Here is a 16331-nt window from a genome sequence, read left to right as displayed (position 1 = left end):
GGGAGAGGGAAGGTTTGAATTCATGGCTGAGGGGATGGTGCAGGAGGGAGGGGTTCAGGTACTTAAGCAATTGGGGCTCGTACTGGGGAAGGTGTGACCTCTATGAGAAGGATGGTCTACACCTTAATCAGAAGGGGACCAATATCCTGGGGGGTAAATTTGCTAAGGCCATGCAGGGAGGTTTAAACTGATTCGGGGGGGGGGAGGGATCCTGAGTAGTGGGGCTGAAAGTGAGGGATGCATGGATGGGGACTGCAATGCACGGCATTGCAGAGGTGGGGTGGAGCAGGGTTTGAAATGTGTATACTTCAATGCCAGGAGTATTCGCAATAAAGTGGGTGAACTTGCAGCGTGGATCAGTACCTGGGACTTCGATGTTGTGGCTATTTCAGAGACATGGATAGAGCAGGGGCAGGAATGGATGCTGCAGGTCCCGGGGTTCAAATGTTTTAGTCGAAGTAGGGAAGGAGGTAGAAGAGGGGGAGGGGTAGCATTATTGGTCAGAGATTGTATCACAGTGTCAGAGAGGAGGTTTGATGAGGACTTATCTGTTGAGGTAGTATGGGCGGAGATTAGAAATAGGAGAGGAGAGGTCACCCTGTTGGGAGTCTTTTATAGACCTCCTAAAAGTTCTAGAGAGGTTGAGGAAAGGATTGCGGAGTCAATCCTGCTTAGGAGTGAAAGTAATAGGGCAATTGTTATGGGGGATTTTAACTTGACTAATATTGACTGGAATTGTTATAGCTCTAGCTCGTTAGAGGGGTCAGTTTTTGTTCAAAGCGTGCAGGAAGGTTTTTTGACTCAGTATGTAGACAGGCCAACTAGAGGTGAGGCTATATTGGATCTGGTGCTGGGAAATGAGCCAGACCAGGTGCTAGACTTGGAAGTTGGTGTGCATTTTGGTGATAGTGACCACAATTCGGTTACGTTCACCTTAGTGATGGAAAGGGATAGGCATGAACCTCGGGCCAGTGGTTTTAGCTGGGGGAAGGGTAATTATGAGGCTATTAGGAGAGAATTAGGAAACATAGGTTGGACTAGGAGATTACAGGGACTGGGAACGTCCGACATGTGGAGTTTTTTCAAGGAGCAGCTACTGCGAGTCTGTGATAGGTATGTCCCTGTCAGGCAAGGAGGAATTGGTAGGGCTAGGGAACCGTGGTGCACCAAAAAAGTTTCTTTGTTGGTTAAAAAGAAAAAGGAGGCTTATGTTCGGATGAGACGTGAGCACTCGGGTAGTGCACTAGAAAGCTTTAGATTGGCTAAGAGGGAGTTGAAGAGCGAGCTTAGAAGGGCTAAAAGGGGACATGAGAAGACTTTGGCGGATAGGGTTAAAGAGAATCCTAAGGCGTTCTATAGGTATGTCAAGAACAGAAGGTTGGTTAGGGCAAGTTTAGGGCCAGTTATAGATGGCAGAGGGAAGTTATGTGTGGAACCGGAGGAGATTGGTGAAGCATTGAACCAATATTTCTCTTCGGTGTTCACGCAAGGGGACATGAATATAGCTGAGGAGGACACTGGGTTGCAAGGGAGTAGAATAGACAGTATTACAGTTGATAAGGAGGATGTGCAGGATATTCTGGAGGGTCTGAAAATAGATAAATCCCCTGGTCCGGATGGGATTTATCCAAGGATTCTCTGGGAGGCAAGAGAAGTGATTGCAGAGCCTCTGGCTCTGATCTTCAGGTCGTCGTTGGCCTCTGGTATAGTACCAGAAGATTGGAGGTTAGCGACTGTTGTCCCATTGTTTAAGAAGGGGAACAGAGACTTCCCCGGGAATTATAGACCGGTGAGTCTCACTTCTGTTGTCGGCAAGATGTTGGAAAAAATTATAAGGGATAGGATTTATAGTTATTTGGAGAGTAATGAATTGATAGGTGATAGTCAGCATGGTTTTGTGGCAGGTAGGTCGTGCCTTACTAACCTTATTGAGTTTTTTGAGAAAGTGACCAAGGAGGTGGATGGGGGCAAGGCAGTGGACGTGGTATATATGGATTTTAGTAAGGCGTTTGATAAGGTTCACCATGGTAGGCTTCTGCAGAAAATGCAGATGTATGGGATTGGGGGTGATCTAGGAAATTGGATCAGGAATTGGCTAGCGGATAGGAAACAGAGGGTGGTGGTTGATAGTAAATATTCATCATGGAGTGCGGTTACAAGTGGTGTACCTCAGGGATCTGTTTTGGGGCCACTGCTGTTTGTAATATTTATTAATGATCTGGATGAGGGTATAGTTGGGTGGATTAGCAAATTTGCTGATGACACCAAAGTCGGTGGTGTGGTAGACAGTGAGGAAGGGTGTCGTAGTTTGCAGGAAGACTTAGACAGGTTGCAAAGTTGGGCCGAGAGGTGGCGGATGGAGTTTAATGCGGAGAAGTGTGAGGTAATTCACTTTGGTAGGAATAACAGATGTGTTGAGTATAGGGCTAACGGGAGGACTTTGAATAGTGTGGAGGAGCAGAGGGATCTAGGTGTATGTGTGCATAGATCCCTGAAAGTTGGGAATCAAGTAGATAAGGTTGTTAAGAAGGCATATGGTGTCTTGGCGTTTATTGGTAGGGGGATTGAATTTAGGAGTCGTAGCGTTATGTTGCAACTGTACACAACTCTGGTGCGGCCGCACTTGGAGTACTGTGTGCAGTTCTGGTCCCCACATTACAGGAAGGATGTGGAGGCTTTGGAGAGGGTGCAGAGGAGGTTTACCAGGATGTTGCCTGGTATGGAGGGGAGATCCTATGAGGAGAGGCTGAGGGATTTGGGATTGTTTTCGCTGGAAAGGCGGCGGCTAAGAGGGGATCTTATTGAAACATATAAGATGATTAGAGGTTTAGATAGGGTGGATAGTGATAGCCTTTTTCCTCTGATGGAGAAATCCAGCACGAGGGGGCATGGCTTTAAATTGAGGGGGGGTAGTTATAGAACCGATGTCAGGGGTAGGTTCTTTACCCAGAGGGTGGTGAGGGATTGGAATGCCCTGCCAGCATCAGTAGTAAATGCGCCTAGTTTGGGGGCGTTTAAGAGATCCGTAGATAGGTTCATGGACGAAAAGAAATTGGTTTAGGTTGGAGGGTCACAGTTTTTTTTTTTAACTGGTCGGTGCAACATCGTGGGCCGAAGGGCCTGTTCTGCGCTGTAATGTTCTATGTTCTATGTTCTATGTGTAGCACCACATCCTTGCTTTTATACTCTATGCCTCTATTTATAAACCCAAGGATCCTATCAGCCTTCTTAACAACTGTTTCAACGAGCCTGGCCACATTCAGAGAATGATGCACTTGAACCCCAAGGTCCCTCTGCTCCTGGAATCTCCTCACATTTATTCCATTGAGCCTGTATTGTCTCCCCATGTTTCTTCTACCAAAATGCATTACCTCACATTTCACTGCATGGAAATTCATCTGCCAGGTAACTGTCCATCTGGCCAACTTGTCAATGCCCCTCTGAAGTCTCTCAGCATCATCCTCACAATTCACTATTCTCCCCAGCTTAGTATCATCTGCCAATTTCAACACCCATCTCTAAATCATTTATTTAAATCAGAAAAAGCAAGGGTCCAATACTGATCCCTGGGGAACAGCACTTTAGTCTAATAGCCTATCTATTCCTACCCTCTGTTTCCTATCTCTTAGCCAATTTCTAATCCATGCTGCCAAGGACCCAATGGAGTTACAGGAATAGGACCTGGGTGGGATTGTGATCAGTGCAGACTTGATAGGCCGAATGGCCTCCTTGTGCACTGTAGGGATTCTATGACCCATCAATCCCAAACATTTCTAATTTGTTAACCGTCCTGCATGTGGCACTATATCAAATGCTTCCCTAAAATTTAAATATACAACATCCATGGCACTACCCTCATCCACTGCCTGTGTTACCTCATCAAAGAACTGAATTAAATTGGTCAGACATGACCTGCCCTTGACAAAGCCATGCTGGCTGTCTAATATTAACTTATTATTCTCGAAGTGTATATTTACCTTATCCTGTATTATTGCCTCCATTAATCTTCCCACTATTGATGTCACGCTGACAGGTCTGCTGTTTCCTGGGTTATCCTTTGCCACTTTCTTTAAAAAATGGCATCACATTTGCAATCCTCCAGTGCCCTGGGACTAATCCTGGATTTAGAGACACCTGGAAAAGTCTGTAAATGGCTCCACAATTTGTTCCCTTCCTTCTCTCAGCAATCTAGGATGAATCTCATCTGGGCCTGGCGCCTTGTCTACTCGAGTGCTGCCAGCCTTTTTAGCACCTCCCCTTTTTCTGTCACTATAATGTTCAGGTCCTCAACACCCACATTTTCAACTAGACCACTGTTGCATCTTCTAATTTGGTAAAGACAGAAGCAGAGTACTCATTTAGTACCTCTGCCATACCATCCACTTCAGTGAGCAGTTCACCCTGCTTGTCCCTTATGGGCCCCTCTCTATCCTTCACTAATCTGTTACCATTAGGTTTTAAGTTTATTTATTAGTGTCACAAGTAGGCTTACATGAACACTGCAATGAAGTTACTGTGAAAATCCACTAGTCGCCACATTCCGGCGCTTGTTCTGCTATAATGAGGGAGAATTTAGCATGGCCCATGCACCTAACCAGCACGTCTTTCAGACTGTGGAAGAAAACCGGAGCACCCAGAGGAAACTCGGGGCACGGGGAGAACGTGCAGACTCGACATAGTCACCCAAACCAGAAATCATAAGAACATAAGAAATAGGAGCAGGAGTAGGCCATCTAGCCCCTCAAGCCTGCCCCGCCATTCAATAAGATCATGGCTGATCTGATAGTGGTTTAGTTCCACTTACCCGCCCGCTCCCCATAACCCTTAATTCCCTTATTGATCAGAAATCTATCTACTTGTGACTTAAACATATTTAATGAGGTAGCCTCCACTGCTTCAATGGGCAGAGAATTCCAGAGATTCACTACCCTCTGAGATAAGAAGTTCCTCCTCAACTCTGTTCTAAACTGACTCCCCCTTATTTTGAGGCTGTGTCCTCTAGTTCTTGTTTCCTTTCTAAGTGGAAAGAATCTCTCTGCCTCTACCCTGTCTAGCCCTTTCATTATCTTATACGTCTCGATAAGATCTCCCCTCAACCTTCTAAACTCCAACGAGTACAGGCCCAATCTACTCAATCTCTCCTCATAAGCTAACCCCCTCATCTCCAGTATTAACCTGGTGAACCTTCTCTGTACTTCCTCCAAGGCCAATATATCCTTCCGCAAATAAGGGGACCGAAATTGCACACAGTACTCTAGTTGCAGCCTCACCAGTGCCTTGTACAATTGCAGCAAGACCCCCCTGCTTTTATACTCCATCCCCTTCGCGATAAAGGCCATAAAAGGCGATAAATCGAACCAAGTCCCTGGTGCTGTGAGGAAGCAGTGCTAACCAGTGTGCCACAATGTTCGAAAAACATTTTGCTGTTTGTTTTAGCGCAGTCTGCCATGCTTTTCTCATGCTTCCTCTTAGCCATCCTTATTCCAGCCTTAGCCGCTCTCCTTCATTTAAGATACTCTTCCTGCTTTCTATTGCTATTATTATTCCAGCATGTGTCATATACTTTTTTCTTCTGTATTTTCTTATCAATATCCTCAGTCATCCAGGATACTCCAGCTTTGGTTACCCCAAATGTATTTCTGATGGGTATGTTCCTAGCTTGCACGCTATTCATCTCTCCTTTGAAAGTCTCCCATTTTTCATCCACTGCTTTGTCCACCAAAATGCTTTTCCAATCAAACCTGCTCCAGTCCAACTTTTCAACCCCTAAAATTTGCCCTTTTCCAGTCTGAGATCTTAATCCATGGCTGATTTTTATCCTTTTCCAATATAATGTTGAACCATATTACATTATGATGGTATGAGACATGAATTGGCCATGATGGACTGGGAAACATTACTGAAAGGAAAGACAGTGCACAGGCAATGGCAGGCATTTAAGGAACAAATAGGTGAACTCCAGAAATTGTTTATTCCTGTTTGGCACAAGAGTGATAAGGGAATTGTGGCTAAATCATGGCTTACAACAGAAATTACAGATAGTATTAGATTCAAAGAAGAAGCATACAAATTGGCAAGAAAAAGTAATGGACCTGAGGATTGGGAGCAGTTTAAAATTCAGCAAAGGAGGACCAAGGGATTGATTAAGAAGAGGAAAATGTATGGAAGTAAGCTGGCTGGAAACATAAAAACTGACTGTAAAAGTTTCTGGATTATTATCTAAATGGAAAGAAATTACAACATGCTGCTGTGCAGAGGGACCTGGGGGTCCTTGTGCATGAGACGCAAAATCCCAGTCTGCAGGTGCAACAGGTGATCAAGAAGGCAAATGGGATGTTGGCCTATATCGCAAGGGGGATAGAATATAAAAGCAGAGATGTCTTGCTGCATCTGTACAGGGCATTGGTGAGGCCGCAGCTGGAATACTGTGTGCAGTATTGGTCCCCTTATTTGCGGAAGGATATATTGGCCATGGAGGGAGTGCAGAGAAGGTTCACCAGGTTGATACCAGAGATGAGGGGTGTTGATTATGAGGAGAGACTGAACAGATTGGGTTTGTATTCGTTGGAATTTAGAAGGCTGAGGGGGGATCTTATAGAGACCTATAAGATAATGAAGGGGCTAGATAGGGTAGAGATGGAGAGATTCTTTCCACTTAGAAAGGAAACTAGAACTAGAGGGCACAGCCTCAAAATAAAGGGGGGTCGGTTTGGGACAGAGTTGAGGAGGAACTTCTTCTCTCAGAGGGTGGTGAAACTCTGGAATTCTCTGCCCATTCAAGTGGTGGAGGCTACCTCGTTGAATATGTTTAAATCACGGATAGATGGATTCCTGATCGGTAAGGGAATTAGGGGTTATAGGGATCAGGCGGGTAAGTGGAACTGATCCACTTCAGATCAGCCATGATCTTATTGAATGGCGGGGCAGGCTCGAGGGGCTAGATGGCCTACTCCTGCTCCTATTTCTTATGTTCTTATGTGAAGAGAAAATTGACAAAAACAAATGTCGGCCCCTTACAGTCAGAAATGGGAGAATTCATAATGGGCAACAAAGAAATGGCTGAGGAACTAAATTCAGACTTTGTTTCTAATCTTTACAAAGGATGACATGAATAATGTACCAGAAGTTCTGAGAGAAACAAGTTTTAGTGAGGAGCTGAAGGAAATCAGTATTAGTAGAGAAATGGTTTTGGGAAAATTAATGGGATTGAAATGGGATTAGGGGCGGCACGGTGGCACAATGGTTAGCATTGTTGCCTCACAGCGCCAGGGACACGGGTTCAATTCTGGCCTTGGGTCATTGTCTGTGTGGAGTTTGCACATTCTCCCCGTGTCTGCGTGGGTTTCCTCCGGGTGCTCCGGTTTCCTCCCACAGTCCAAAGATGTGCGGGTTAGGTTGATTGGCGATGCTAAATTGTCCCTTAATGTCAGGGGGATTAGCAGGGTAAGTATGTGGGGTTACGGGAAGAGGGCCTGGGTGGAATTGTGGTCGATGCAGCCATGATGGGAGAGCAGGAGCCATACCAAGCTGTAATACAACCAGAAAGAATGCTTTCTGTGGTCCATCTCAAAGTCTGTAAAAGTCTGGTGTCCTTATCTGAGGAAGGATGTCCTTGCTATAGAGGAAGTGCAGCAAAGATTTACCAGGCTGATTTGTCAAATGGCAGGTCTGTCATATGAGGGGAGACTAAGTCGGTTAGGATTATATTCTTTGGAGTTTAAAAGAGTGAGAAGGAGTCTCCTAGAAACGTATAAAATTCTAACAGGATTAGACAGGGTAGATTCAGAAAGAATGTTCCCAATGGTGGAGGAGTCCAGAACTAGGGGCAATAGTTTTAGGACTGAGGTGAGGAGAAACTTCTTCAACCAGAGAGTGGTGAATCTGTGGAATTCATTTCCACAGAAAGTAATTCAAGCCAAAACATTGTATGATTTCAAGAAATGAGATATAGCTCTTGGGGCTAAAGGGTTCAAGGGATATGGAGGTAAGGCAGGATCAGGGTATTGAATTTGATGATCAGCCATGATCGTACTGAATGCCGAAGCAGGCATGAAGGGCCAAATAGCCTGCTCCTGCTTCTATTTCCTATGTTTTGATGATCAATATTTCCAAACTGCTCCCCCACTCTGACATTTTCCACCTGGCCTGCCTCATTTCATAGGTTTATTTGGTTTATCTGAGCAGATATCCACTCCATCTGACAAAGGAGCAGCGCTCCGAAAGCTAATGGCATTTGCTACCAAATAAACCTGTTGGACTTTAACCTGGTGTTGTTAAAACTCTTACTGTGTTTACCCCAGTCCAACGCCGGCATCGCCACATCATTTCATAGGACCAGATATGGTTGTAAGGTTTCCAGCCTCCACTACCTCCTCAGGCAGTGGATTCCAGATTCCCACCATCTTCAGAGTAAAAATTATTTTTCTCTAATCGTCTGAATCTCCTTCCCCTTACCCTAAAACTATGTCCCCTCGTGATTGACCCCTCAACCAAGGGGAACAGCAGCTTATTATCCGCACCCCTCATAATCTTATACACCTCAATCATGTCCCCCCTCAGCCTTCTCTGCTCGAGAGAAAACAATCCAAGCCTATCCAGTTTCTCAAATGCTCCATCCAAGCAACATCCTGGTGAACCTCCTCTGTACCCCCTCTGGGGCAATCGCATCCTTCCTATAGTGAGGTGACCAGAATGCGCACAGTACTCCACCTGTGGCCTAACCAACACTATGTACAGTTCCAACATTACTTCCTTGCTCTTATACTCTGTGCCACAACTGATAAAAACAAGTATCCCATATGCCTTCTTAACTATCCTATTTACCTGCTCTGTCGATTTCAGGGATCTGTGAATAATAACCCCAAGATCAATCTGCTCCTCTGAGTTTCCCAGTGTGCTGTCATTCATTAAATACGCCCTCGTCTTGTTACTTCCTCCAACGTGCATCAAAGAACAAAGAACAAAGAACAATACAGCACAGGAACAGCCTTTCGGCCCTCCAAGCCTGCGCCGCTCCCTGGTCCAAACTAGACCATTCTTTTATATCCCTCCATTCCCACTCCGTTCATATGGCTGTCTAGATAAGTCTTAAATGTTCCCAGTGTGTCCGCCTCCACCACCTTGCCTGGCAGCGCATTCCAGGCCCCCACCACCCTCTGTGTAAAATATGTCCGTCTGATATCTGTGTTAAACCTCCCCCCCTTCACCTTGAACCTATGACCCCTCGTGAACGTCACCACCGACCTGGGGAAAAGCTTCCCACCGTTCACCCTATCTATGCCTTTCATAATTTTGTACACCTCTATTAAGTCTCCCCTCATCCTCCGTCTTTCCAGGGAGAACAACCCCAGTTTACCCAATCTCTCCTCATAACTAAGCCCCTCCATACCAGGTAACATCCTGGTAAACCTCCTCTGTACTCTCTCCAAAGCCTCCACGTCCTTCTGATAGTGTGGCGACCAGAACTGGACGCAGTATTCCAGATGCGGCCGAACCAACGTTCTATACATCTGCAACATCAGACCCCAACTTTTATACTCTATGCCCCGTCCTATAAAGGCAAGCATGCCATATGCCTTTTTCACCACCTTCTCCACCTGTCACGTCACTTTCAAGGATCTGTGGACTTGCACACCCAGGTCCCTCTGCGTATCTACACCCTTTATGGTTCTGCCATTTATCATATAGCTCCTCCCTACATTATTTCTACCAAAATGCATCACTTCGCATTTATCAGGATTGAACTCCATCTGCCATTTCTTTGCCCAAATTTCCAGCCTATCTATATCCTTCTGTAGCTTCTGACAATGCTCCTCACTATCTGCAAGTCCTGCCAATTTTGTGTCGTCCGCAAACTTACTGATCACCCCAGTTACACCTTCTTCCAGATCATTTATATAAATCACAAACAGCAGAGGTCCCAATACAGAGCCCTGCGGAACACCACTAGTCACAGGCCTCCAGCCGGAAAAAGACCCTTCCACTACCACCCTCTGTCTTCTGTGACCAAGCCAGTTCTCCACCCATCTAGCCACCTCCCCCTTTATCCCATGAGATCCAACCTTTTTCACCAGCCTACCATGAGGGACTTTGTCAAACGCTTTACTAAAGTCCATATAGACGACATCCACGGCCCTTCCCTCGTCAACCATTTTGGTCACTTCTTCAAAAAACTCCACCAGGTTAGTCACCTCACAGTTATCAGGGTTAAATACCATCTGCCACTGCTCTGCCCATCAGACCAGCCCATCTATATCTTCCTGTAACCTACGACCTTCTTCTTCACTGTTAACCACCCTAGCAATCTTAGTGTCATCTGAAAACTTGCTTATCATTCCCCCACATTATCATCTGTATCATTCATGTTACAACAAATAATAAGGGTCTCAGCACTGAATCTTGTACACCACCGATCAGTGGCCTCCCTTTGTGTCCTATTACCAAGCCAGCTTCTGATCCATCTCGCCAAGTTTCCCTGAATTCCATGTGCTTCAAACTTCTCAATCAGTCTCCCATGTGTGACTTTGCTAAAATCTATATAAAGTACATTTAGTAAACTTCCTTCATCCACACACTCGATCACATTTTAAAAAAATTCCATCAAATTTGTTAGGCATGATCTCCCTCTGACAAAGCCATTATCCCTAATTAACCCATGCCTTTCCAAGTTGGGATTCATTTTCTCCTTCAGAATTGTTTCCAATAGCTTTCCTACGGGAGACGCACCGGTCTGTAATTTCCTGGTTCATCTCTACCACCCTTCTTGAAAAGTGGAACTACATTAGAATATAGCCCTTACAAACTATAAAGCACAAAAAGACCTGAGAAACTATAAGTGATAAAAGTTGTAAATATTTACCTGACCTTCCTCACTACTCGCCAATCAGCTCTCTCTCTTGTAGCCTCTACTACTGTAGCAGGGCAAGATCACTCTCTGAAGATTAAAAAGTTAGAAAGCCCTTTCCCCCTGCACCGGATTCCCACTGTCTTCCAAATACCCACACTCACTTTGCCTGACGAGTGAGACAATTGTAAACTGGGGGAGTTATGAAGAAAAGCAAAAGGATACAAAAAGTGCCAAGGTCCTCAAGAAACACTGAGAAAAAGCTCATGAGGGATATGAAAAAGACAGAAGATTTGTGCAAGTGTATTCGAAGAATCATGCAGCATAGAGATAACCCATTGTGCCTATGGTAAATTCTATTTATTAGTGTCACAAGTAAGCTTACATTTACACTGCAATGAAGTTACTGTGAAAATCCCCCCGTCACCACACTCCGGCGCCTATTCGGGTATACTGAGGGACAATTTAGCATGGCCAATGTACCTAACCAGCATGTCTTTTGGACTGTGGGAGAAAACCAGAGCACCCGGAAGAAACCCTCGCAGACACAGGGAGAACGTGTGTCACAAGTGGGCCTACATCAACACCGCAACAAAGTTACTATGAAAATCCCCTAGTTGCCACACTCTGGTGCCTGTTCGGGTATACCAAGGGACAACGCAGCATGGCCGATGTACCCAACCAGTACGCCCCCCGGACTGCAGGAGGAAACCGGAGCACCCGGAGGAAACCCACACAGACATGGAGAGAACGCACAGACTCCGCACACACCGTCACCCAAGCTGGGAATCGGACCCAGGTCCCTGGCGCTGTGAAGCAGCAGGGCCAACCAATAAGTTTGCTGGTTCTTTGGTTGAGCAATTCATTTACTGTAATTCTACTGCCGCTCATTCCCCTTTGACCTGTATATTTTTTCCCTTAAACTTCTGCAATTTCCTTTTGAAAATGTCTCCACTTGGATTGTCAATTTTACTCCATTATTTTCGGGTCAGAGATATATGTTGGGAATTACAGCCTAATCTAATGTGTAAGAACAGAGTACTTGGAAAAATACAAACTGATCAAAGAGAGCCAGCATGAATTAGTAAAGAGTAGTCATATCAAGCAAACCCAATTAACATAAAAACCAGGAGCTGGAATAGGCCATTCGGCTCTTTGAGCCTGCTCTGCTATTCAGTATTATCATGACTGATCCTCTGTCTCAATGCCACACCCCCTTGACATCTTTAGCGTCTAGAATAGGGTGGCATGGTAGCACAGTGGTTAGCACTGCTGCTTCACAGCTCCAGGGACCTGGGTTCGATTCCCGGCTTGGGTCACTGTCTGTGTGGAGTTTGCACATTCTCCTCGTGTCTGCGTGGGTTTCCTCCGGGTGCTCCGGTTTCCTCCCATGGTCCAAAGATGTGCAGGTTAGGTTGATTGGCCATGCTAAAAATTGCCCTTAATGTCCCGAGATATGTAGGTGAGAGGGATTAGTGGGTAAATATGTAGGAATATGGGGGTAGGGCCTGGGTGGGATTGTGGTCGGTGCAGACTCGATGGGCCAAATGGCCTCTTTCTGTACTGTTGGGTTTCTATGATGATTTCTATGATGAATAAATAGCATCTATTTCCCTCTTAAATATATTCAGTGATTTGGCCAAAGGCTCACCACCCTCAGAGTGAAGGAATTTCTCTTCAGTCCAAAATGGATGGCCCTGTATCCTGAGAGTGTGAGCCCTTGTTTTGGATCCTCCCCTCAGACAGAGGAAACAACATCCTTGCATCTGGTCTGCCCAGCCCTGTCAGAATTGTTTTACAACAGCCAGGGAGACAGACAGACAATGCATTACATGAAGCATTACCTTCAGGATAATTTCCCAGGTGAAAATGGCAGTAAAAACAATGTCAAAATAGGCAAGGATCTGGAAAGTAAATGCAAAGAGTGGCAATTAGAGGATTATTCAGTAGACTGGTTAGTAAGAGAGAACATTTTGAGAATACAAACTTGATAGTACAGTAACATTTACAACAACAGCTTTTCAGAAACAAAGATATCCCTTGTGTCAAAAAGTAAACCTCTCACCTGGTTCCGGAAAGAATCTGCTCGAATGGGGTCTTCTGCAGCTAGTGAGATACTGCTCAGCAAGATAAAGAGAAGGATGAAGTTTGTAAAAGTGGTTGCATTTATAGTTCTGTGGCACAATTTGCGGAATCTAGAAGAGACAGAATTAAGTGCAATCTGTCAGCAAGGGGCAGGTTTATGAGATCTGAAGGAGTTATTCCTGTGAAGAGCAGTTTCAGAACAGCAACAAGAAAGATAGTAGCAGTTTTTCACCTTTGAAGATGTTAAGTAGAATACAACTGTTTACTGTTACAAGGCGGGGATTCCGAGGCTCTACCTGCCCCCTCAGGTGGACAGAAAGATACCAGGGTGCACACCAATCCTGGCTCTCTTTGATCAGTTTGTATTTTTCCAAGTGCTAAGTTACTCTGTCCTTAACAGCAGCTTCTGTAACTTCCCTACAACACACATTAGATTAGGCAGTAATTTCCAATTGATCTCTCTGACCTTAAAATAATGGAGTAAAATTGACAATCTCCATTCCTCCAAACAGCCGAGATACCTACTTGTTAGTTGGGCTGAAGATGAAGAAGGAACTGGCATTGGGCATGGGGACTGCCTTCTCTTTCAGCTGCAGTTCAGCAAGAGGCCGAGGCCGAGGGCTCAGGGGGAATTCGGGCTCCTCCTCCTCATCATCACCTGCAGAAAGCACAGAAAGGCTGGATTAGAGTCACACGGCATAGAAACAGGCCCTTTGGCCCACCAGGTCTATGCCAACTATTGTCAGGAAGTTTTTTTAAAATCATGCAGCTTATAGCTTCAGCAATGTCATTGGGGGGTGTGGTGAACCATAGATGGTTACCACTATGGGTACTGAACCATAGATGGTTACCACTATGGGTACTTGTACATATGTTACTCTTGTTACTGTTGGGGTTAGGGTTGGGGTGTTCCACCTGTTAGCATTGTTCTGTGGTACACTCCGGTTGGCTCCGCCTCCCTATAGGAGTATAAAGGTCACTGCACTTCCTAGTGACCCCTTAGTCTGGGATTGTATTGTTAAGCAGTATGCTCTATTCTTGTTGCTAATAAAAGCCTTTATTCCCGGGTACGATCTAGCCTCCCGAGTGGATTAATCGCGCATCAGGGGGTGGAGCTAAGCTGTGGCAGTCAGATGATAGGGCTTTCAGTTTCGTTTGTGACAGTCAGTGAGAGGGTTTTTTTTCCTTTGGGCTTTTAGTTTCGTTTTGGGCGGTGTGTTTTTGGAAGCAGTTTAGCAGCAAGCTCAGAAGCAGTCTCTTTCTCTACTGCTTTTTTTTTCTTTGTTTGGTTCAGCCTTAAAGAAGCTGTGTTTTGGGAAATAGGTTCGACTACAATCTCTTCTGAGCTTTTTCACAAGGGATTTTCAGCACTCAACCCAGGAGGCTAGATACCTGTAATAAGTGGGCATTAACCTATGCTGTATTGTGTTTATTTGGAGGGTTTTGTGTTTTGGATGTTAGCTTTGGTTGTAACACATTAGAGATATTTCCTTCAGAATTATACATTATCATGGTTGTTGTGTTCCTTGTCTGTAATTGTTAAATGTTCTTGCTAATTGTCTTACTGGGAATGTCAACAATATTCTTAATTAAACTTAGTTTTTGATAAAAGCTCCTCTTGGGTCAGTTGAATCACACCTGGAGTGAAAACTCTCATTCTCATCCCAGCCAAATTCAACGTAAAACATTATAGGTCAGGCGAGCTTCACAGAACACCTTGAGGTATCCGATCTGATTTGTAACACTATCAAATACCAATCTGTACTAATCCCATTTACCAGCACTTGGTCCATAGCCTACTGTGCCTTGGTGACTTAACTGCTCGTCCAGATGCTTCTTTAATGTTGTGAGAGAACCTGCCTCCACCACCCTTTCAGACAACGCATTCCATATTTCCACCACCCTCTGGGGGAAAATATTTTTCCACAGAAACCCGCTAAACCACTTATCTTCGTAAACCTATGCCCTCTGCTCTTAAGACACCTCTGTCAGAGGAAAAAGGTTCTTACGATCTACCCTAAATTCGACTTTCAATTTTGTACACCTTTCAGCCTCCTCTGCTCCAGGGAAAACAACCTCAACCTAACCAGTCTTTCTTCATACCTTAATCTCTCCACCCCAGGCAACATCCGGGTGAATCTCCTCCACACCCACTCCAGTTCAATCTCATCCTTCCGATAGTGCAGTGACCAGAACTGCACACAATATTCCATCTGTGACCTAACCAATGTTTTATAAAGTTGTACCAAGACCTCCTGGCTCCTATCTTCTATGCCCAGCTAATAGAAACATAGAAAAACTGCAGCACAATACAGGCCCTTCAGCCCACAAAGTTGTGCCGAACATGTCCCTACCTTAGCGATTACTAGGCTTACTTATAACCCTCTATCTTACTAAGTTCCATGTACTTATCTAAAATGAAGGCAAGCATTCCGCATGCCTTCTTCACCACCCTATCTATCTGTGCTGCCACCTTCAGGGATCTATGGACTTGGACCCTAAGGTCACTTTGTTCCTCAATACTCCTTAGGGATCTACCATTCATTTTGTATATTCTATCCTTACCAAATCTCCCAAAAGGCATCATCTCACACTGATCAGGATTAAATTCTATCTGCCATTGCTCTGCCCAATTTACCAGCTGATCAATATTATTCTGCAGCCTCAGACCATCCTCCTCATTATCAACAACACCAATTTTCGTATCATCTGCAAACTTACTAATTATACCTTCTACATTCACATCCAAGCCATTAATGTATACAACAAACAGCAAGCGTCCCAGCACCGATCCCTGTGGCACACCACTGGTCACAGGCTTCCAATCACAAAAGCAGCTTTCCACCATCACCCTTTACCTCCTATTAACAAGTCAATTTTGTAACCAATTTGCCAACTTGCCTTGGGTCCGATGGGCTCTAATCGTTTTGACCAGCCATCCATATGGGACCTAGTCAAAGGCCTTACTGAAGTCCATGTAAACCACATCAGCTGCACTACCCTTATCAACGTATTTAGTTACCTTTTCAAAAACCTAAATTAAATTACTTCGACAGGAAATTGAATAGCTCATTAGGATACAAAGGCACTGGGTGTCTCAAGGTCTGAAGGTGTGAAAGTCATCACACAGAGTCGTTGACCTAGCCACCCATATTATTTGGAAGAGGACTCTGGAAGTGGAGCAGGTCATGTGGTGAGATAGTCATGCTTTTAAAAGAGCAAGAAGCTGTTCCATGAACTGGTTTCATTAAATGAGCTGCACACAACTAATCAGTCAAGATAATAAATAACCAATGAAATTGGGAGAAGGACACAATCTGTTCTAACTTCAACTTCACTTGAGAATGGGCGGCACAGTAGCACAGTGGTTAGCACTGCTGCCTCACAGCGCCAGGACCCGGGT

General features: G+C 44.9%; 1 protein-coding gene across 6 annotated transcripts in view; it reads right to left on the bottom strand.

The window, feature by feature from the left end:
* LOC144511902 (voltage-dependent L-type calcium channel subunit alpha-1S-like) overlaps window positions 1-16331 on the bottom strand; it is an 841603-nt gene that overhangs the window by 694832 nt on the left and 130440 nt on the right. For all 6 annotated transcript variants that reach the window (XR_013500922.1, XR_013500923.1, XM_078242345.1 and 3 more), the window contains exons 16-18: window positions 13454-13586; window positions 12909-13038; window positions 12688-12747 (exon numbers count right to left, since the gene is read on the bottom strand). Coding sequence is in view for 4 of the 6 variants with exons in the window: in XM_078242345.1 (XP_078098471.1) it covers window positions 12688-12747; window positions 12909-13038; window positions 13454-13586 (323 nt within the window). In the remaining 2 variants the exon portion in view is untranslated. The remainder of the gene's footprint in view (window positions 1-12687; window positions 12748-12908; window positions 13039-13453; window positions 13587-16331) is intronic.

The sequence above is a fragment of the Mustelus asterias genome, chromosome 25, assembly GCF_964213995.1.
Source record: "Mustelus asterias chromosome 25, sMusAst1.hap1.1, whole genome shotgun sequence".
Taxonomy (NCBI): Eukaryota; Metazoa; Chordata; class Chondrichthyes; order Carcharhiniformes; family Triakidae; genus Mustelus; species Mustelus asterias.
This window is presented reverse-complemented; position numbering and strand designations above follow the sequence as displayed.